The sequence below is a fragment of the Phalacrocorax aristotelis genome, chromosome 13 (genome assembly GCF_949628215.1).
Source record: "Phalacrocorax aristotelis chromosome 13, bGulAri2.1, whole genome shotgun sequence".
Classification (NCBI taxonomy): Eukaryota; Metazoa; Chordata; class Aves; order Suliformes; family Phalacrocoracidae; genus Phalacrocorax; species Phalacrocorax aristotelis.
In genome coordinates, this window is record NC_134288.1 from 17,391,589 (window position 1) to 17,414,759 (window position 23,171).

Genomic DNA, 23,171 nt, shown 5'->3' on the forward strand with positions numbered 1-23,171 from the left:
AGTCAGTCCAGCACACCAAAGCAGAGTCTGGCTGAAGGAGTTTTAAGATCTGAACTTAGAGACACGTAACTGAGCCCAGCTAAATGAAGGTTGGTCAGGGGAAGCAACTAGATCGGATTGTACAGATAGCAATTTTTGAAGTGCACGTATTCTTTTAATTTTGATTTGGAAGGGAGAGCTTGAAAAGCAGTCTTATGGCTATCAAGGGTTTGGAATATGCTAAAGGTCAAGGGAGTTAGAGTTTGGTTGGGGCCCAGATCTTACAATGCAGTTAAAAAAGGAAAAGGTTTGGAATTCCCCCTTTTATTTGTTTTAATTGTCACGTAACAATTTGCAGGTCAGATGCTGTTGGGTGCATTGTGTTTACTCCCATCTGTGTACTGGTTACTGCTGCTCTGCTGTGAGTGATAGAGGAGTTTCGTGTTTCTCTGGGAGAAAAGTGCAAATGGACTGTGCTTTCCCCTGCCAAACTCTTATGGTGGCCACATGGACATCGTGAGTCATCGCTAGGACAATGTGGGTGGTGGAGGAACAACCCAAACAGAGAGCATACATCTCTGGAGTAGATCCACCGCAAATCCCTCAATTCGGCTGCGCACTGTGCAGGGGGGAGGTGGTGCTCTCTGTGCCCTTTGAACTGCTGCAGCTGTCAAGGCCTCTGAAACAGGGACACTCAAAGTCCCTTTGACAAAAATTAATTCTTCCAGCTCTAGATTCAAGCAATGGAGTTCTCGTTTCTTTTCCCTTGAGCTCCTGCACGTCTTTCACCTCGGTGACATTTTTGTGACCATGGTTTCTTAAGATGCTACTAGCTAGAGCGGGTGAGCTGGAGCATGCTCGAATGCCTGCTGGTTTCAGGAGAGCTCGCCACGGGGCAGGGGCAGGGCCAGCGTGTTCGCTGTGTCGGTGGCGAATCGTGGCTTTTGTCTGCGGGGTGCCCCAGATGCTCTGCCTGAACGGAGGCGCTTGCCTCTGTACCCCAGAAACGAACCGCGGGGCCCCCGCTAGCGCCCAGCTTACCAGGACCCATGAGCCCCTCTTCTTCCCTCCCTCTCGTTCCACCTCATACCTGCTCTGGCCCCATCCTGTACCCCCCCGGTGGCATACCTGGCGCCTTCACTAAAATATCTGAAATACGATTCACAGGGTTTCTTGCTTGAGGAATGGCAGCAGCGTTGGCGCCTTCGTGCGCAACAGGAGCGGCGTCGTGCTTCTTGAGGTGTGCGCCGGGCCTCCAACCTGGGCCCGTCCTCTCGGAGCCTGGCGGCCCTCTTCTTCTTGGGTATATATCTGTGTTGCTCTCCTGTCGGGGATCGCTGCAGGAGATGGGCTCTCGTTGCACATCCAGTGCCTGTTTTATGCCTATATATTCATTTACGTCCCTTGCAGTGGCTCGCCTACCTCTGGAATAACAATAATGATAATAACTATTCTGATGATAGCTTCACTACTTCACAGTGTCTCTCGACTTCCAGCACTTTTGTACGTCTCTCATTGCAGACACGTGCTTTATTTTAACTCTGGGCAAGTAATGTAGTTTCTTCAAAACATATTACTTTCACTTTTAGAAGCAGACCAGCAGGCTTCATAGGGATTTTGCTCTCAAACTTGCACTTTTCTGTATTCCTGCTGCATCACAAGCTAGCAAATAAGCACAGCGGCGCTTTCTGGTTTTGGGATTTCTACTTTCTAAAAAAGTCCTGTTTATAAAGCACAATAAGTTGGACCCAGTGATACTATCAATCTTCCTGTACCTCTCCCTGCAAAAGTTAAAAGGAAATCACAGCTCACTAGAAGGGTTTTATGTTCACAACTCATAGCTGGGGAGAGCGAAGATTTGTTAAAGATATATTTAGATATAGTCAAATTGCACAACAGATGTTAAAAATACAAAAAATTTTAAGAATCAATAGTTTCTTACATCACTCCCTTCTGGCCTGCAGCTGCAGCAAGAGCGCAATACTTCTGGGTGTTTGGGCATGGCATTTGCTTCTGAAAAGCAGCCAGAGAGTTCAGTGAAACGGCGGGGTAAATCCTTTGTTAAAGGGGTGTGGGAGTCCGCAGCAATCAGTTCTGGAGCAGTGAACAGCTATATGCTGCCAGGCCACAACGGGAGGAGTGGGGCAGCCTTGACAACAAGGGGTTAAAAGGGGCGATACTTTACTTCGAGCCGCAGCTCCCGGGGAGGCTGCGCCCCAGTGAGTGTTGCCCCAGACCCATGGATCCCGAGGCACGTTCTGGCTGGCGTTATCGTAAGCAAAGCCACTATCGCAAGTGCTCTTCTCTGCGGTAGATGCCTTTTACAGCCCGTACGTGCTGTAATTGTTGAAGGTGATATATATCTGCTCAAAATCACCCAAATGACTTGAAACATGAAGCAGCCTCTGGCCAGGACAATTCACTACAGAAAACGGTGATGGTATGACATTATGGCGTGTATAATGTGAACAGAAGAGGAACCAGGGCTGAGGATCACGGTCCTTTGTGGGAGACGTGAAAGGAAATTATAAGACTGTCTACAGCAGTGTTCCCCTTTTCTGTTGTGTCAAGTCTGAAATTTCTCACTGCACCCCAAACAGGGAACTAAATGTCTGTTAGGAGCCTGACAATTTCATGAATGATCAAAATGCAAAAAATAACAAACTATTTGCAACAATTATCTCTTTGAACTTAATGATGCAAAATTAATGATGCAATTTTCTCAGGCAAATTAAAGATTAAAAAGACATAAAAAATTTTTTTAAAAACTTCCATTTCTTTCCCAGATCCATGCAAAAGGGATGTTTGCTATCTGACCCCAGTAAACAACTTTAAATATTTAAATGCAAGCTCCAAGCTCCAGTTGTCTCACTGAATTTCTAAATTAATGAACTGAAATGGAGGGTTTAAGTCATGGAGAATTGAGAGGGACAGGACATATCTTAGAAGTAGGATCGTAACTCAGTCACAGATGCAACCCACTACTGAACATCCATCACAATGTAGGTTTTTAAGGCATCTTAACCTGAGACAAAAGCCCAGTGTCTGGGGAAGAGAACCCAAACTGTCATTTGGTTTTTTTAATGGTAAAGGCCAAGGAAAAAAGCACAAATATCTGGGAATAGTTACAGAGCTGGCAAAACGGAGAGTGGTACTGTAATCTTAAATGATTCAATTTGTTTGCAACATGTGAGGTTCTACGGAGGGTATATGAAATAAATTTGCTGTCTTGTTATTTTCTTGATAGCTTAGAAAGAGCACTTTCTCTGCTCCAGGCAGTCTGTGGCTGGAGGCCAGCATTTAAAGCTGGATGCCTATCTTAACTCTGAACCTGCAGAGAGCGATGGGATGAACCAGGGCAATAAATTACAGATGCCTCTGTCAGGAGGCCCACCTGATTCTTGCATTAGCTACAGGTGATCACCTGCCCGGTTAACCTGCCCTCCTCACGCCTTGCCGTGCACCGAAGTAAGGCGGCAGGAGAGTGGAGCACAGGGCCTCCTTGGTAGTTCTCTCCACAAAAAGCTGTCAGAACTAGGGACAATCGGGGAGGTTTTGTTCCCTTTGAGTTTCTGTTTTGTTTGTTCTTTCTAAGCAAAAGAGGAAGGAAGGTGTCTTGGCAAATCCCACCACTTGCAAACACAGAGGAGTAACAAGTATTAAACAGGAGGATTAGAGTTTGCCCTTTTTTTTGCTCTGCAAATTAGGAAGTTTCAGGGTAAAAGGGACACATTCTGCTTTTCCTTGCTGTTAGAGCTGCTGAAAGCCCAGCAAACCTTTCTGCCCATAGGTTTACTCCCTGGCTGAAATGTGCTGCCTGCCGCAGGTGTTCTTGTAATCCCACGGGGCAATTGTCAGACATGAAACTGGGGATCCCAGAAAAACACTGCAAAACAGGAAAAAATCTAAGGATCACACACACAAAAAAATGCAAAAGAGTGTGGCTGCAGAAATGGAGTTGCCATAGCTGTTAGAGACTCAGCGAGACAGGGTGGAATCCAGTGTTTTGGAAGGTTTCCCCGTATGACACAAGATTTTGGAATTTTACAGCTGGTAAATCCTTATTAGCACAGGCAGCCACTACTGGCCTGGATTCCCTGGCTCACTGTTTACTATGGGGGCGCTTAGTGGAAGTGTGCCTGGTCCTGATTATTCAGCTTTGAATCTTAATTGTTTAAAGAGAATATTAAAAAATAATAATAATTCTTGGGATAAACAAAAGGCAAAGAGACAAGCTCCCATCACCTGTTGACAGAAAATGGATCATGTAGAGAGCTGGCATGGGGAGTGGAATTCCCTATTCTCCCACTTAGTCATCGCATCCTGGTGTGACTCATTTTATTACATGGAGGTTCCCAGTGGTTTTATTTTGAGAGGAGCTTTTGTTTAATAATTTATACACACACACACACAAACACAAGTATAATCTTAAAAAAACAACAGATCTATTTTGATGAATTGGCACAAGGAATCATTTGGAAGAGCTCTGGAATGACAGACTGCCCCTGCTGCTTCGCTACTTAACTACTGTATTTATGTTTTATTTTACCATGAATCAAATTCCTCAACAATAGATTGGGAGAAATCTCCTCTAGACTTGTTCTCACTGTGCAAAATGTCAGATTTGGGGCTGGGCTGGATGGCGGATGACTAATCCATTGGCCTTTTACCTCCCAGACCTTGACTTGTATCTTTGGCCTTGGTGACTCAAACTTATGTCCTCAGTGAAATGAAGGCACTGGGCTCAGCTCTTCATAAACAGAGCTTCGTTAACTGCAGTGGGCAGTCTTGCTTCAGAAAGAAAAAGAAATCCATGGAAATCAGGCTCAGTGAAAAAGCCAATAGCTCTACTTTTGTGAGTTGTAAATTCATTCACTCTGTGCTCTGAACTGTGAAAACTATTCTGAAGTAAAAGCTTAGAAGGAGATGAGTGGTTAGGACCAGATGCTGAGCAGCCTTGCACTGACATGAAACAGGAAAAATTCCCAGCTGAAATCAGAATTCGTCCCCCCAAAAAGCAGCAGAAACTCTGTGTGAGTGTTCCTCTGCCCATGAGACTTCCACATCTCAGAAGTGGCGTCTGTTCTGCTGGAAAGCATTCGTTGTTCTTTATTTTGTTCTTGGGGTGGCTCTAAAAAATCTTGACTCTTTTCCAGACATGCCCATTATCTACTCATAAAAGCTGACAGAGATAATTGTGCTTTTTTGGAAGACCTTCCAAGAAACACCCTGAGTAGGGACAATTCATTGCCAGCCCAAAGGGAGCTGTGCAGAAATGCGTAGTCGGGGCAGCTGTCCCTCTAGCTACCACACTCATTTCTGTGGAGAACCAGCATGGTTTGCTGCCTGGGAAAAAGGTAACAGGTTGTTCATTAAATAATTTGTGTAATGCTTGACTGAGAAAAGCAATGAACATTTTCAAGCATAAAATCACACGCAGGCACAGAATCACATACAGAATCGGCACAATAGTATACTTAGTCTTCAGCTGGAGAGAACTGCAAAGAAAATTTCCTGAACCTCTCAGTCCATCAGTCATGCTTGTTCAAATAAAGCAGTAAGTTTATTTCTCTGCTAGTTACTGACCCCAGAGTCATGAGTAAGGGATCGTGAATAATGTGTAAAGGCTGTAACTGGTTCAGAAAACCTTTAATTGGCTAATTAAAAAAAGCCCTATAAGGGGCTGCAGAGAATCACCCAAAATGTTCCTAATGCAGACTGACGTTTTGATTTCCCCCAAAGTTTGAAGCAGAACTTTTGGTGTGATCACAGTTTGAGGTAGAGAGGGTAGAATTACTTTCTTCCAGCAACTCATTCATTCCTCCACAGAGTGCTGACACAATCAGATCTCTCATCAGGGTTTAATGCTAAGTCTCATAGCCCTGAAGCAGCACAAAAATCTCTATTTCCTGAACATTTCACTGACCTGTGGCGTTAAAGACTTGCCAACTAAGACAAACCATTAAATGAGCAGGGAACCACAACAGTGAAAATATTGCGTGAAGCAGCCGTGACTGGTAAGACCTCAGGGTCTAAATCCAAAAATATTTTATCATCTTTAGTGGAACTACTGCTCTTTTCAGAGATGCAGATTGAATTCCCCATTGGGGAGGTAGAATCAGAGGCACGCCACGCACATGGAGCTGGCACCAAGCTCCAGTGTGATCCACGCACGTACTGGGACAACCTTGCAGGGCTCTGGCTGGCACGTATCGCTGCATGTGCATTATCATGTGCGTTACAATACTTCAGCAAAAATGATGCTCTTTTGCAGTTTTCTTACTCTCCACTGTCAGTGCAGGTTTGATGACATGCAATGAACAGCTATCTGTACTTGGAGAATTTAGATTATCAGTCAAGCTGGGGATTAATCTTCTCAGTTGGCAAGCAAGGAGGGGACCACCGCTAGCTACAGGCCTCCATCCAGACTCTGCCCCGTTGACCACAACCCTCTCAGCTCTGCCGTTCAGCCAGTTCTCAATCCACCCCACTGCCCACTCACCTCACCCACACCTCCTAAGCTTATCTATGAGGATGTGGTGGGAGACAGCGTCAGGAGCCTTGCTGAAGTAGAGGTAACACCACCCACTGCTCTCCCTTCACCTACCCAGCCAGTCGTGCCATCCCAGAAGGCTGTCAGGTTGGTCAAGTGTCATCTCCCCTTGGTGAATCCATGTTGGCTACTTCTGATAACCACCTTCTCCTCTGCCTGCCTGGAGATGACCTCCAGCATGAACTGCTCCATCGCCTTTCCAGGGATGGAGGTGGGGCTGACTGGCCTAGAGTTTCCTGGTCCTCCTTCTTGTCCTTTTAAAGACTGGAGTGTCACTGGCTGCCCTCCAGTCCTCAGGCACCTCTCCTGTCCTCCATGACCTTTCAGAGATGATGGAGAGTGGCTTAGCGACAGCATCTGCCAGCTCCCTCAGCACTCGTGGGTGCATCCCATCGGGGCCCATGGGTTTGTGAGGATGTCCCATTGTCATAAAAGCCCAAATCCTTGCAATGGCACCAGCCACGTAGCCAAGAGCCGATTTGCATCATTGGTCTGTTATTGGCTGCCCATTTTTCACCAGCTGGTAAAATAATTCCTCCTAAAAAAATCCTCATGTATGCACATTCTAAAGAAGCTAAATGTGTTGACAGTTTGGTGCAATTTTTCTCTCTTCAAAATTTGCTCAAATTGTCCTACAGACGGGCCTTAGACTTCTCAGCTTACTCCTCCTGCTCTCCATTAACTCTGAGTATACATAATTAAAAGATTTATTTTCATTATAAGCAAAAAGGATAGGTGAAAGGTGGGAGAGAATGCAGTTGTATTTTTCATTTTATTCACAGCCTCCCTCATCCTTCTGCCAAAAGCTCACCATTAATGTGAGTATCCAGAGGGGTTAAAGGAAAAGCAAATATTGATTGTCTCGAACTAAAGTTTGTACATTCGCAACTATAAAAGTGAAGCAGCGAGGCAGATGGAGCCACATCATGATATTTAAGCATAAAGGTCAGGCAGTGAGCTGCAGAGTGGTTATATTCAACAGTGCTTAAAGAACAGGGATTGCTGCTGCTGACAGATTTGTTAGAAACCTGTTTAGCTGCCACGAGTATGAATATATCCAAACAGAAGCACGTATCATCATTAGAATGATAACCCCAAATACATTTATTTCTTGTTTGGTTGGGCTTATTCTTGTTCTTACTCTTAATCCCCACAGACTTTGGACTCAGCCTAAACATCATTTGATTTTTATGGTTGGCTTCATTAGCTTTTAGAGGAGTTTCAGTGGCTTGGTTACTAAATCAAATCCACTGTGACTGTGGCTGCGTATGCTTCACAGGCCCCTCGAATACGGCAGATGAATTGGAGGCCTGTTTCTCTGTTATTTTATGCATTTTGGACCAACAAATCCTTTTGATTTCTACCTTCTTTGTGAAGTTAGTGCTGTTGTATCTGCACAGACTGTTTGAATTTAGCAATACAGAAACAAAGATGAAAACATTCTGCCTGGAGGAAAACCAATGTCAAATATTCCCGTTTGGCTGTCCTTGTTGTCAGGATGTCTTCATATTGCATTGCTTCGACGGTTCCCCGTGTGTGTCTCTATCAGAGCTCTTATTTTATGACATATTTTGCTGTTTCCTTTTCCCTCCTCTTTTCTTCAGAGAACTATAAAAAGTTATCTTCTAGGATTTTTTTGGGGGGTGTGGAGAAGTTCCTTAACACGTACTATGATGGTTTCTTTTCACAAAGATCACCTAGAAGAGGAATCCCCCCATTAAGTATTTACTGCCTTGTCATCAGACAATGCATTTAGTACTTGCTGGGTTAAACCCCCAGTATTTGCTGGCTTTCCCCTTCTCTGAGATGTTTACTGTTTCAACCGGGGAAAAGTGTTAGCCGCATTAAGGGGGGTATCGATTTAACCTGCAACAATCCAGAGCAGCGGCCAAAGTGGATGCTTATTGTTGAATAATGGAATATTTTCCATCCCTTTGCACAGCGGTCCTTTGGGATGTGAGGGCTAAAGAGCAAATTGGGCGAGAGCCTTGCTGGCTTTAATTACACAGCTTGCTTAGGCCCGCTCCGCTCTGGCAGCCCATCACTAACCCTCGTGTTAGCGTAGAAAAGACAACTGACTCGCTGTGGAGGAACTTAAAGAAAAAACTCAGAATTATTTAGCGTTTTCTCCTTGCACCAGTATGTCAGGGGGAGCCGGCCAGTCCTGAGGGAGGAAGGGGGTCGCTGTTGGCGATGGACTCAGGCTAAACCCTCCTGACCCTCCTGCGTGTTTAGGGGCCGAAACGTAGCGGAGGTGTGTGCGGTGTAGGGTGCTGGGGGAGGCAAGGTCCCGCCTGGTGCAGTGGGCGCGCTGGGAGGGACCCCCGGGCTGGCGGGGCGCGGGGCTGGGGCAGGCAGGGCCCTGCCTGGGGCTGCAGGCCCGGCCGCGAAGCAGCCGCTCCGCTCCCCCTCGGCGAGAGGCTGCCCGAGAGCCGAGCACATCTGTCAGCTCATTGTCTGCATGGAGAACAAAGAGGAAAACAACCAAAAAAAATGCAAAATGCATTTAAAAATACTCTTTCATTTCCCTTCTTGCCAGAAGCAGAAGTGCTTAAATAGCAGAGGACAAAAGCAGCTCTTGCAGAATTTCCAAGAATTGGGAAAAATAAAAAGTCCTGTGAGAAGGGCTGTTTTTAGGAGACTTCACCCCTGTCCTCCAGACCTGGGTGTGCAGCCTGGGGAACCCCCGCAGAAACGTGCCCGGGAGCTGCCTCCCCCTCTCTAAAGCAAACACCAGCCTTGAGGCTGCGGTATTTCAAGTCACGTTGGTTCGTTTGGATATGTGTCCCCTGTTCATTTTAAAATCAAGCTTTCAGAAAGGTATGAGGCAATTTTTTTTTCCCATCGGTATTTTTCTTCTGCGAACTGCTTGGCTAAAAGGCTCAGCAGAATATAAAAATCAAAGGGGTAGAGATTAAAATCTTAAAAAAAAAAAAAAGCACTAAGGAAGGCATTGCTAAAAGATGTTTCTGGGAAGTGTGGGCAACAGTACATTTAAGAAATATTTGTAGCCAGATGACGCATGCAGTCTGTGTACAAATGCCCTGTCACTACTGACATACCCTTATAGCACAGGGGTTACTTTGATGGTATTCCATACGAGGGGAATCACGTTTTATTTTCCTCTATAAATGCGATTTTGTGTAACTCAGAATGGAGATGAGCTGCGTGGATGTAATTAAGAGCAGAAAGACTTCAGTGGTTCAGAGATAGAGGCTGTTGCACATGCAATGAGGTACTTTTACACCGAGTACGGGGAATATTTGGTGCTTTACAGTGACTTTAGGCAGGCCCGTCGGCGACGCTCCTTCGCAGCCCGCAGTGGCAGCGGTGCGGAGGTGCCGACCCACTGTCGGAGATTTTGGGCTTGTTCCTCAATCAGAGGAGACGTATTGCCAGATATCGTGTGCTGAGGTTTCATATTGCACATATAAGAAATGAGTATAAATAGTAAGAGGGCATGCAAAACAGAAATGAAGCGCCCTGTATAGCTGGTTTGCCAGTTATGGCAAGAACCTGCCCTTGTTGAACTACTTCTAGAAAAACCTATGCTCCCGTGAGAATTCAGAGCATCTGCCAGTTTCACTGTGCAGCACCTCTAAAAATCAGCCCTGAGGTGGCTCAGTTTGCTTGCTGGCATCTCTGTGCACCCCATAGGAGATCTGAATTTTTAGCTAGTCCTTTCTCCACCTCCTGGCCCATTCCGCCACTTACCACACTGGTGGGGAGCCATAGGTCTTGGCTTAAAATAGCAGAAGGTTTGCTGAGCTGCTGGCCGAATGGGACCATTAATGAGTTATCTGACCTTCAGGTGCCCTCCATCAGTCAAGCTGGCTGAAACCAAGTCTGCTAAAAAGCAGATGTTGCACCTGTGCTAAATGTTTCATTCCTCAGTTTGGCTAATTCTGCATAAACATTTAATTTTAATATGTATGTAAGTCTTTTCCTGGCGAGAGAAGTGTTCAATGATGTGTTTAAATTAAATGCTGTTGCTTTTGGTTAGGACTGGGAAGGTGCTTGAGATTAAGTCCATTTTGAGAGCTTTGCTAACTTGATGCCCTTGATTTGCCTCCTTTTTTTTAAGTCAAGCTTTATCATTTTAAAAAAACCAAAACCCATGAGATTAATATTGTGATATTCTTCTAGATGGGCAGCAGATCTGGGAAATGGAGGCAACAGTGGACAAAGACAAGAGCCAGCCTGTAAGTATGCAAAACACTGGATGTCCACTCCTTGGGCTTCTCAGACAGCAAGTTGTATTCAAGGGGTGGTTTTCAAAGAGCGTCTCAAAAAGCAGAAAGAGCAGCTATCTTACTGCTGTGATGAACAAATGTCAAATGCTTCAGCAGTAGATGTGTTGCAAAAAGAAACTATTCATGTAGCAGTAACCCACAGCAAATTGAATAACTGCTAGATTTTGTGTTCTTGCAGAAGACTCTATTGTACCAGCCCGGTCCGTTGCAGGATGCTGGCTGTCCTGACTTCCTTTCGCCTGTATGGAAGTCTTGGGTGCTCTGTGCAGGACAGGATTTGTACTATAGTATTTAAAATGAACATTGATCTTTCAAGGGAATGAGCCTCTTTGTTCACTTTGCTTAATGGGACCTTACTGTAGTCATTCGGTGCATTTAGAAGCTAGCACGTACATTGCCATGGGCGATGCCTGCCCTTGCAGAGGAGAACGGGATGCTCCCTGTTAATTTCCATGGAAGCGGGATCCGACTGTGTATAAGTGAAAAGCCTATAGAATAATCAAGTTTATTCTAACAAAGAGAGGGAATTCTGCAATACATACTTGTTTATCCAGCACAGCGTGATTAACAGTGCTGCTGCATTTATCACCATTCTGGTTTATTTGTAGCTGAGACTTCTCTCTCCAAGTCAGGACAACATCAAGTACCTGATAGAATACAGTACATAGAAGCCAGCTTCCTAGTACCAAAGATCACCATCTGCCCTTTTTTTCCTTTCTTACTTTCATACCCTTCTTTATAGGAATGAATAGGAAGATTTCTCTTCCTTTATGCCTGGACGCATGACAGGGGAGATGCACCCAAGACTCTGCGGTCAGCCTCCGTCGCTAATTCTATATTGTCACCTTTGGTTGTTTCAGAGCATGCTTTTTGTAGAAGTACCAGAGTACCGTAACAAGCACATTCGCACAGCTGTGAAGGTGAATTTTTACGTCATCAATGGAAAAAGAAAAAGAAGCCAACCCCAGCATTTTACCTACCACCCAGGTAATTCTCAAGGACAGAGCAAGCTGTGGCCTAGTTCTCAGGAGCAAGGTTTCATTTTCTGCTATGTTGTTTTCTTGCCATTATTGGAGGATCTAAATATTACTGATTTAACTGAGTGCAGCTAAGCACTCAACAACTCTTTGGTTTAAAGGATGCGTGTGATTTATGATCAGGAATTTCCCACAAATCTAAGGGGACACTTACCTTGGCAATGGCTGATGCTGCCCCATTCACTCAGTCTGTGACATGATGTGGCCCTGTGAAAACCATGAGCATTGCCTTCCCCAGCTGGCATTTACAACACTGAGATAACATCAGATCTGGGAAAGTAATGAGGGCTTGGTACGGAGGAAGACGAGCAATATAATTCTGCAGTATGAGGCTGGTTGAGAAAAATAAGACTGCTTTTCTGATGTTCTTCCTCTAGGGAATTGGTGAGCCATATCACAATAAATGCAGCAGGATTACTAATGAGATTCCCAGAATTTCTCAGCTTTGGCTGGGAGAAGAATATTGTGAGAAAATCAGAGTATTGTGTTTGTGGAAACCAGAAAGCATAAAATAACAGTACCAGATTTTTTGCAAGCTTCAAAATGTTGTCTTAATTCATCTGGTTTCTAAGGATAGGCAAACATTCATTCCAGTTCTTACTTTGATCTCCTCCAGACTGAAAATCTCTGGCCCTCTCCATAAATTTGTGAACTGTATAGGATACTACCAATGTGAGGGTTTTGTGTACTTGCTAAATTGTTCTGTTGTGGGATACTGTTGAGAAGTACAATACTATCTCAGCACGATCCCTAAAATAGACCACTTCAGGGAAGGAAACCTTCTACTTCCAAAAAATAACCCAATTGGATGACCCTTATATGATTTCCATTGTATGGTATTCCTCTACTGAGTTTTGGGGAAGATTTGACAAAAAAAAGCATTAGAAATGTGAGAATTTGTCTGTAGAGGACCATCATTTATCCACACCAAGATTCAATCAACTGTCACTAAAATCATGGTCTTTTAAATGATGGTGGCAGAAAGATCTTCAGCTCTCGGTACTGGGGAAGTTACATGTAGCAAAGGAACTAAAAAAAAAAAGCCCTAAAATAGTTTAGCTGTGCCTTTGGTCACTAGTTAAATGTCTGACAGAAAAAGAGAAGCTGTATATGCCATAGGATTTCTAGTTATTCAGTCTCCCTTTGAGAGGGAAGTACTACAAGAAACACCTATCTACGGCTTCTTATTTTGCTTATGTTCCAGAATGGGCTAGGGTATTGATTTTTTTCAATTTTCAGAAATTCGTGGTTAAATAGTTCATTAAGGATTTTAAGGAACATCTTAGCATAGAGTGCTTTCAAGAGAGACTCTACCATGATTGCCTATAAGTGATTTATTAAACTCAATGCCTGCGAGATATGAGCTCACACGTGCAAATCTTGTAGATGGCTTAAATCTCTTATTACTTCAAGGAAAACCTCTCTGTTTCTCATCAGCTTGTTACGAATAACGTCCTTTGCATGCTTTATTCTAGTACCATCAATCAAAACAGAGCCCATTGATGACTATGATCCAGCCTTAATCTGCAATACAGTACACAGTGGTCTGGGAACAGTAACACAGCCTTACTATTCACAGCATACAATGGTCACCGAGTCCCCTTCCTGTCTTGTGGCCACTATGGCTCCTTGCCAGCAGTTGCGCTCAGGCCTTTCTTCTCCCGATTCTCGATACCATCAGCAGAATCCGGCCGCTGTAATATACCAAAGAAGCAAGAGCCTTAGCCCAAGCCAAGTGGGCTTCCAGCAATCCAGTCTGATGGCTACTCCGGGTGCTATTTCAGATGCCCATAGGTCAGTGCTGGTGCACGCTGGTTCTCCAGGCCAAACTTCAGCCGTGCTCCACCACTCCCCAGGCAACCAGCAGTCTTCTCCAGTGATTCACTATTCTCCAACCAACCAGCAGCTGAGGTGTGGAAGTCACCAAGAATTTCAGCACATCATGTGCTGTGAAAATTTTACGTCCAATGTTGCAAGATCCAGCCAGCCCCAGGTCAGTCAAGCACAAAGGTTAAGTCCGAGTTCATACCCTACCGTGATCCAGCAGCAGGCAGCCTCAGGCCAGCGAGCAGCAAAAAATGGACCACCGGTTAGCGACCAGAAAGAAGTGTTACCAGCTGGAGTCACTATCAAACAGGAACAGAACCTGGACCAAGCGTATCTGGATGACGGTAAGCACCGCTCTTCTCTTGTAGGGGTTGGTTTGTTGGAGGGAGGGAGTTTAGGACTTTTAAATCCCTTCTGTTCCTCTACACAAAACCAACGTGGCCTCCATTTGATGGATGTGGGTATTTGCCGTTTGATCGTGCTGCATTTCGGTCTTTCATCAACTGCATTTTTGGTAGATGGCAACGCACTTTGGCAACCGAGCAAAAAACACAGTATTCTGCAGAAACCCTCTGTCTTGCTTCGTGCCACGGAGTGAGCTGTCAGGTTTCAAGCTGTTGCCATTTTGTTTCCATTTGCCAAAGATTAGTTTGGAAAATGGAGAATCTGAAACAAAATGCACTTTTAAATTATTTTTTTATTATTCATATCAGGGCAAAGTCCACTTTGTAAAATGCTTTTGTACATTTTGTACCAAAAAAAAAAAAAAAAAAAAAAGCCCATTGAACAGTCTATCAAGGCCTGTAATGAATGGGGCAGTGCTGCAGGCAAAACTATTGCAGATGTTCTAGATGAACAGTAGGACATTGATAAGTAAAACAATGCTGTTTCTTTGTTGTGAGCCTGGCAGATTTAGCCTTCAGGAATGAATATAAGTTAGAGTAAAGCTTTCTTTGAACATATCCTGCTTATTCTTAGGTAGGCAGCTCTTGGCATTCTGGTTGATTGGTTCTTTTATTAAAGTATGTCCCTTGCAAGAGGAAATCAATGCAGAGTTAATAGTGCAGCTGGACGCTGCAATCGTAAAGGCCAGTAGCAAACCCGACGCTGCCTTTAGCAGGAGCAGAGTGAGGGTGCTGGATATATTGCTGCACATATAGCGTGTTCTTACGCATGCAGTGCAGACCTGATTTTCACATATATTCACTGCTGCTGTCCTCGGAGTCCAGGCAATTGCATGCATGCTTTGATCTTGTGAACATGCACCGTTATGTGCTTGGTAAGCACCCGGTAGTTTGGGCTTTTTCCCACAGTTTCTCACCTAGGGTTGTGCTGTTGTGCCCATGAAAGTTTTATTTTCTTCAGCTTAGGTGCTGAGTGCTCTCTGGCTGTATCGTGTACAGTCTTCATTGCTGCCTTTGTGGGCAGAGTAGTGTTTGGATGGTTTTCTCCGTTATTCCGTGTTTGAAATGTGGCTGTTATAGCTTTGGTGCCATCACGGTAAAATCTGGAGAGTTTTTACCGGTCCCCTTGTCTGAAGAGGAGTGTTGAACTGGGTTTCAACAGTGGATTTGATTTGGGGGTTTGCTGGATCTGCAAGAAAACAGCTAAGTAAAATCCTCTTCCCATTCAGGGAATGGGGCACGATAACAAAGCAAGATAAACTTTCTAATAGTGAAGTGGAGACTATGTTTTAAGGTACTTTTAATATGAGAAGCTGAGAGATTTTTCCACATTTCTAAAAATACTTGGTACAAACTTTGTGAAAGAAATAAAAAAGAAAGAATCTTGAAGTTAAAGCTGGTAAATATCTGAGTCGAGCCAAAGCCCACTTAAATGAACTCCCAAAATGGACTGCAAAATTGATTTCACTGGGTTTTGAATCAGGCCAGTAACATCTAACTATAGCGTAGCTTGCAAGGGATGTGCTCGACTTCCGTGCCAAGAGGAGCCATTAGGCAGGATGGCAACAAGTTAGTAATGAAATTCCAGGCTTCTGCTTGGCCGACTGGATCGCCCGGAATTGATTTTAACTACAGATTAATTTATCAGTTATGCCACCCAAGTCAGGCCGGGCGGGATCGGTCACATGCAGTCTCTTTACTGACCTCAGTGAGTTCACATTAGTTAGAAGTGTGACTTGGAGAACTGTGATTTCCTTTAGGACTTTGCAAAACGTTTCATTCTGAAATGTTCAGGACTTGAATTGAAAAGCCACTTTGTTTGCTGCTGGGGAAAAGTGACTCAGAACATAACAAAAGCCATATTTTTCCTGACTAGAAAGTTTATTTTTGTGCTTTATAGTATTAAAAGAAAGCAAACCCAGAGGATTATGGAGGCTTTACCCTCAAATCCTTTTTATCCAGGAAGCTCTTCTGAGATAAAGTGAGCTGTTAGGTCTTGCTGTGATTTTTCACAGATAGATGCTGAGACGATGGTTCCCCAGCCGGGCTTGGCATGAGTGCGGTGCCCTGCTGCTGATGCACAGACTCTTAGGCAATCATTGTTTCGGTGTCTCTTGCTTCCGTTCGCTCTTATTCCCTTCCCCCATCTTCCTCCTCCCTCTTCCTTGTTCTTTCTGGACATTTCTGCTGACAGTCCAGCTTTCGGCCCTTTCTAGTTGTGACCGCCTCTTGTCAACTCCTGTTCTCTGCCTTCGTGATTAACATGCAGCCTCCGTGTTCTGGGCTTTGCTTCTGTTCTAAGCTTCGCCACGAACTCCTTGAGCGACCTGGGACAAGCCCCGCTCTGTCGGTTCCTCATTGCTGAAGCCATGGACTCTCAGAGCGGGTATGGAGTCCCAGTCTGAGCTCTCCTGGAGGTGACCAGAGAACATCTCATAGCTACCGCACTTGCTATTTCTCTGTACCTCTTTCAGCTTCCCGCTGCCACTGCTGGCAGGACCCTTCTTTATTTTCTTATCTTCCCTGCTGTAAAAAAAAAGTATTTGTCCTTCTTCCCGAGACCATGGTTTGTTCCTTGCTCAGAGCCTTCACTGCTCCACAGGGCACATAATGCTGGGGGCTTAGCATGCTTAACCTCTCTTCACCTCCCGCCTTGTAAAGACTAGAGCTGGTTCCACCTCCACGGGAGGATTACAGCCAAATGTGTGACCATAGCTCACAAAGCTGTAAGCTCTCGAGGTGGAATAGCACCAGCAGTGTAGCCAAAGGGGCGTGGGCGTTAAGGCAGGTGATGGCAAGTATTTACCTGTCTTCTCAGGTGGGATTTGCCATGTGCGAGGACCTCTTTGCGCAGTAGCTGCACAGCTGGTACCACCCATACTGGCTACCTTCATGGTAATTTCAGTGTGCCTGCAGCTTATTTCTGACTGTACTGCAGATGTAGAGAAGATGTGCCATGTGGTCTGCATTTCTTGGAAGGACATATTTGCCCCTATTCAACTCTTACCAGCGCTACCTCAGAGCAAGAGGTGCCCAGCCCAGCCTACGCAGCCCCATTGCAACTTCTCAGCTTTCCCCTCCAGACAGAATTATGGCACATGTGGTTACGGGAAGGAAGGCTCTGCCTATCGAGTTATACAGGCTGGATTTGGAAACACCGCCCCTGGGGAGGCCAATGCAGGTTACCACACATATGTATACCTTCATGTACCTATTCCTCCATAAAGGCCTGTATTTCTCTGTCAAAAAAAAAAATAAATCCATCACTTTTTGATATCAAATCATGTAAAGATGAATCTCCAGAGGAAGGGGCTATTTGTGACAAATTGGCAGAGACAGCGTTGTTACACACCTCTGCCTCGGGGGTTCTTTACTGGCAGAAATACTCTGGGAGTGAAGATAAGCCATGGCCAGGAGATCCTTCAGGACCCACCTGGCGTCAGGCTGATGCTGGCAAGCAGTGATTAGCTTCATATGCAAGTGAAAGCCATAAGATGCGACAGTGCTCAGCACGTTTCAGCCAAGGCCTCGTCTTAATATTGTTCATAACCAAAACCACCAACAATGGTAAAAGTTACACAAACAACCACAGGAATACGTTGACAAATAGAACTTAGTTCTTCCAGGACCTTCAGAGCAATCAGATTAGCTATTTAAAGCACAAACCCAGTTAAAAAAATTAGCTATTTGCAGCACCGCCCAAAATCCCTTGGTGTGGGGCAGGATCAGGAGAGAGGGTGACCCAGGGCTTGTGGCAGTGGTCATGCCCTGGACTGCCCACGCTCCTGCTGCAGAGCCAGGGGTTTCCTGCGCAGCCCTGGGGCAGCCGCCGTGTGCCACCGTTCCCCATCTGCGACACAGACCCGAGGATTGTGTGACAAGAGCAATGGGAGGATAAATGCATCACAGACGCTGAAGCGCTCCGATGTGACACGGTCTAGAAGTGCCTCGTAGAGACTGAGTGTCAAGTATGGTGTTAGGCATTTTCCATATACAAATAATGGACGTGTAGCTGTTGTCCTGAATGTTATCAGCTTGCCTGCCTTAGATTTAGTTCGTCTCTTCAGTTCAGCTGTCATGTTGTGTGCTTTTTACTTTACAAAGAAAAATGATTGTCATTATTCAAATAGTAACTATCTAACCACATCTGACACTCAGAACTGTCTGCTTGATACAGCAGCTCTAAATTATTTTTGGTGCACCAGTAATCTTTAATGGGGAGGAGGAAAGCAAGGCAGATGCTTGTGTAGTGGTTTATCAGACTGCCGATCAGCAGAGATGTTTTATAGTGAACTCGTGCATTTCACAGAAAATTTCAAACACAGCAGATATTTCTTTAGAAAATGGATCTGCAGGGTGAGCAATGTGGTGCTTGTAAATCACCCGGCACTTTCAATCACCGTCGCTGGGAGCAGTTCTGCTCCCCACCGCAGTAACCATTGCCCTACCCGCGGGTCTCATCTGAGACCTTTCAGAGAGTGTTGGGTCCCTGCATTTTCTTCTTGTGTCCTTTCATTCAACAGCAAGAAAATCTGCCATCTGTCCCCAGAGCGGCGTGAAATGAGAGTCAGATCCCTTCTTTCCTCTGTGTTCGGGAAGAACCTTTCTTTTCTGAACAGCTTGCTTCTCCTTCGGCCGGTAGCTGATGGCACAAGCCTGAGCAGGGTGTACCTCCAGGAAACCCCAGGGCTCCTGGGGACCCGAGAAGAAAAGCTACTCTGTCAGCCCTGAGTAAGCGGCAGTCGGGGACTGAGCTCTTCCCTGCCGGCCTCGGTCTCTCGCCGCCCTCCCCGCGCCGTGCAGCATCCTGCTCCGCATCCTCGCTGGTGCCGCGTGTGCCCATGGACGGCGAGGGTCAGGACGGCCAGGAGGGGAGGCAGGAGACGGGGCCCCACCTCGCAGCCGGCGTGGTCCTCAGGGCTTTGGCTCGGGTGCTAGTGCGTTGTGAGCATCCTGCCTCCGCAGCCCCTGCACGGCAGATGGAGGAGCAGGTGGCACGAAGCCAGCTCTGTCAGCTTGCTGCCAGCTGGGGATTTCCCTGTGCCGGGGGAACCTCAGCTGCACGGCAAAGGCAGATTCAAGCCCTCCATGCATTAGGGCAGCAGAGCCGCACTAGCAGGGGCCAGGGCTCCGGCCGCCTGCCTGGCTGTGGAGAAGCCGCTTTTCTCTCTTAACGCTGTATTGGTTTCACCCCCAGGAAGCACAGAAGACGGTGGCTTTAGGAGCATGTTTTAGTTTGGTTTGTAGTTGTTTTCATCATGTGTCCATGCAAAAAAGTAAAATAGCCATACAGGACAGAGAGGGAAACATTCCTGTTTCCTGACATTTTAGACAGGAGCGAAGCTGAACGTTGCAAATGGGTTGTGGTTCAGTTAGAGCAACAATTTGCATCAGAAAAAGCCATGCTCTGTTTTTAATTAGAACTACTTTTCATAGAAGGTGTGGTCCTTTCTGCTTAGGCAGAGTTTGACTAAGAGTAAAGCATGTATGTTCTCCCAAACATTTCGCTCAAACACTCTAGCAAATCTATGTACTCATCAGACTCATTCTCGAAGCTCTGACTCACTTTATTCCAGATTTTCTGTTCTCTGTTGGGACCTTACAGCACTCCATGGGTACACTACATGCTTTATTTTTGGATCACTGCTCTTGTGGGTTTGTGTCACAGTAGCATCTAAGTGCCCCAGTCATACCATCAAATCACAGAATGGTTTGGGCTGGAAGGGACCTTAAGGAAGATCTAGTTCCAACCCCCTGCCATGGGCAGGGACACCTTCCACTAGCCCAGATTGCTCACAGCCCTGTCCAGCCTGGCCTCGAACATCTCCAGGGATGGGGCATCCACAGTGTCTCTGGGCAGCCTGTGCCAGCGCCCCACCACCCTCACAGCGAAGAATTTCTTCCTTGTATCTAATCTAAACCTACCCTCTTTCAGTTTAAAGCCACCACCCCTTGTCCTGTCACCACATGCCCTTGTAAAAAGCCCCTCTCCAGCCTTCTTGCAGCCCCCTTCAGGTCCTGGAAGGCTGCTGTAAGGAACATGCCAGTGTCTTGCTTTTCTAGAGGCAATATGAAAAGAGAACAAAAAGGTGGTTCTGCTTCCAAAAACCTGTAGTCTGTCAGCAGGAATTAGCAGGATCAGTACATCAGGAGGAAGGTCTCCTGGGTTGTGTCTGAGCTTGGCCTTTCAGCAAAGAATTTAACTTCCCTATACCTCAGTTTACTATTTCTAAAACGTATCTTGTTATCCTCCCCTGTAGTACAATTAAGCGTTTAATTAATTCGTGTCACTAAACCTCACATGGATTCTCAGAAAAAAAGAAAAGCTGCATACCTGAATAAGAACTAAGTGTTTGTATTGCTATGGCGGGCTGGCATGTGGTGTTCTTCACCTCTAGAAACTGTTCCCTATTCGAAAATGCAGACAAATCCAGCCCCTTTTCAGGACGGCTCTTTCCCCAGCAGTCTTTCCAAGCGGCTGTCCCGCTGCCTAAAAACATGCAAAACAAAACAAAGCGAGAAAAAGAAAAACGCGTACATCCAGCATCAGCACTGGAGGAAGGAAGAAAATAAATCAAGTGATTAAAACCATAGTTCCACTGGCACCTCTTTGTTCTCAAGCTCAGGAATCTGTAATTGGTGCAGTAAGTGCCCACAGGCAAGTTGTGTTACAAAGCGTTTCCTGTTCAGAAGAACATGCAGGCTCCATTAGGAGACCACGGGCACTGCCGCCAAGAACTGACGCTGCGGGACGGGTAGGTGAACGCGCCCTCGCCGGGCAGGGTCCCTCCACGAGCCGACGCACCGAGGGATGAACCCCGATCCTAGCGATTTGCTGGTGGAAGGCACGCCACTGTCCGGAGGCGAAACCGGTGCGCTGTTATCAGCGGAAAGCGCCCGGTTTTCAGAAGGCATCAAGCAATTTTCAGTGATAGTTTTGAAATACTGGCAAAGAGTTCCTTGAAAAAAAGAACTTGTTCATGCAGTTGGGAATTGAAAGCTTCTAAACCACAATAAAGTCCTTTCCCAGACTTGCTGTCCATTTACTCCACGCTCATGGCATTCCTTAGACGGTCTGAATCACAGACAGCAGACAGCTCTTATAAAGAAGACCATAGACACCCATCTGTTGGAAGGCATCTGCCAAAATAGACCATACATTTACTTTTGTTCCTTCAATCCACTTTCAATTTAAAGGGATAACAACAACAGTTTGCAGTCCAGTGACACTATTCATCCAGTGCAGAGAAAGGGTAATGGAAGAAGCCGACAAGCTTTTTCCCCAGCTCTCAGAGAAGGGTGAAGCGGGGCACAGAGCTTTGAAGTGACTTGCCCCAGGTGATGCAAAAAGTCACCGGTAAAGCTGTAACTTGCCTGGGGGCTGCCAGGCCCCCCCAGCTGCACCCCTCGCACGGACGTGGGGGTACCAAAGGCTCGGGGAGCTGTTGCCCAGGCGTGCAGGAGCTGGGGCAGCGCTGGCCCTGCCGTGGGCTCTTAGAGCACGTGTTGCACTAAAGGCAGGGCGACTCTGCTTTTTCTGTCTTCCCACCAGGCTCACTCCTTTCACACTGTATGTGTCAAAGGATACTACCCGCTTTCTAGGAGTGAACGCTTGATTGCTGGCATGTAACACGCTACCTGTCGCCGAGAGCGGGTCTGTCTATTAGAAACACCCTCATTTCTTAGGGCAGAGTCGGGAGACAGAGCAAAGCTGTCGTATGAGCAAGTACAGGATGTAAGGAAAATGAATCAGTCGTCTTCCTGCCAGCGAGGGGTGGCACTGGGTGTTTTACACAGAAATTCTTTCAGTTCAGTCAAAATCGTAACTGCTTTTACAACATTTTTTTTTAAAAACGGGGGCTTTGGACATGAGAAGCAAGAAACGTGCGGATAGGAAATGGCTTATAACAAAACCGCACAAAGCAGCCAAGGGGGTTAACTCCTTCTAGAGCTAAATTCCCCATTTTGCATTGAAGCAGAGAAGCGCGCTCTGGCAACCTTTAACAAGGCTTGTTCTACATTTAGGCAGCTGACCACATAACTGTGCTGGTTAAGGTGGTTGATTGTTTTTTTAATTTTGCTAACGTAGCTCTTATGGTAAAAGCCCTTGTATAGACACAGCTCGGTTGGTGTAAAAACACTGGAATCAGCACAGCTGATGCCAAGTCAGGGAACCACCACCAGCTGTTTCACTGAGAGGCTTTTGTACTGGGATGACTATGTCTGCACTGGGAGAAGGGTTTTACCAGCAATGCCAGTGCTGCTAAGCTGGCTAAACTTGCAGGGATGGCTACAGCCTGTGTAATATAAGGGATTTTCACATGGGCAATAATTGCACGAGCTCAGCATGCTTGCTTTGTATATTGACCACCTCAGAATGAATCCTAGTGCTGGTAGCTTCCAGCAGCGATGGTGCAATGGGCTGGATCCGTTTATTAAAAAGATGGGTTGCTGAGGGGAGTTGTACCCTCCCTGACAGCGATATAAGGAACCTGCAGCTCGGTATGTATTTGCCCTCACAGTTTATCCTGTTATCCCCCCTTTAAAATTAGCATGATGTAGTTAAGCTGGTGAGCTGCCTTACATCCGCATGGCAGCTTGAAGCTTTTGCTTATTCTTTGCAATTTCATTGTGAGTCTTGGAATATTTATAACGATTTAAAAGTCCCTGTGCAGGTGACCGCAGCAAAGTACGAGAGTTATTTTTTCTTAGTGATCTTTGCAAGTCTGATCCAAGAAAAAAGCAAAACATTAAAAATATGAACCTTTTGTGTTTTGGTCTTTCAAAATCCAGGCAGACAAAAATGATGCAACTTTGGGGGCAGGGGATTGATTGCGTGATATTAAAACCAATCTCATGATTATTAGAGGCCTGACTCATGAACCCTGAACGCCTGGGTTTGGCATCGCTGCTCTTCACAGCTTTTTTTGGTTACAAATCATGTTAATGGTGAGAATGTGCAAAGGTGGGAAGAGGGTAGGGGTCTTTTCTCCTCTTAAAGCACAATATAATACAGGGGAGGGTTCAGCTCCTCCTGCGAAGGCTGGTGAAAAGGCAGCTTGAGCCATTTTTGAACTGCACGTCTGAAATCTTGCAAGCAGCTGCAAAGAGCCCGGCT

General features: G+C 45.8%; 1 protein-coding gene across 4 annotated transcripts in view; it reads left to right on the top strand.

Moving 5' to 3' along the window:
- Positions 1-23,171, top strand: part of NFATC2 (nuclear factor of activated T cells 2) — a 97,910-nt gene that overhangs the window by 52,749 nt on the left and 21,990 nt on the right. For 2 of the 4 annotated variants that reach the window (XM_075108622.1, XM_075108621.1), the window contains exons 6-8: positions 10,679-10,734; positions 11,646-11,772; positions 13,298-13,993. In XM_075108622.1, the coding sequence (XP_074964723.1) occupies positions 10,679-10,734; positions 11,646-11,772; positions 13,298-13,993 (879 nt within the window). Of the gene's footprint in view, positions 1-10,678; positions 10,735-11,645; positions 11,773-13,297; positions 16,578-23,171 lie in introns of those variants that run through there. The other 2 variants (XM_075108623.1, XM_075108624.1) reach the window with 2 other exon arrangements.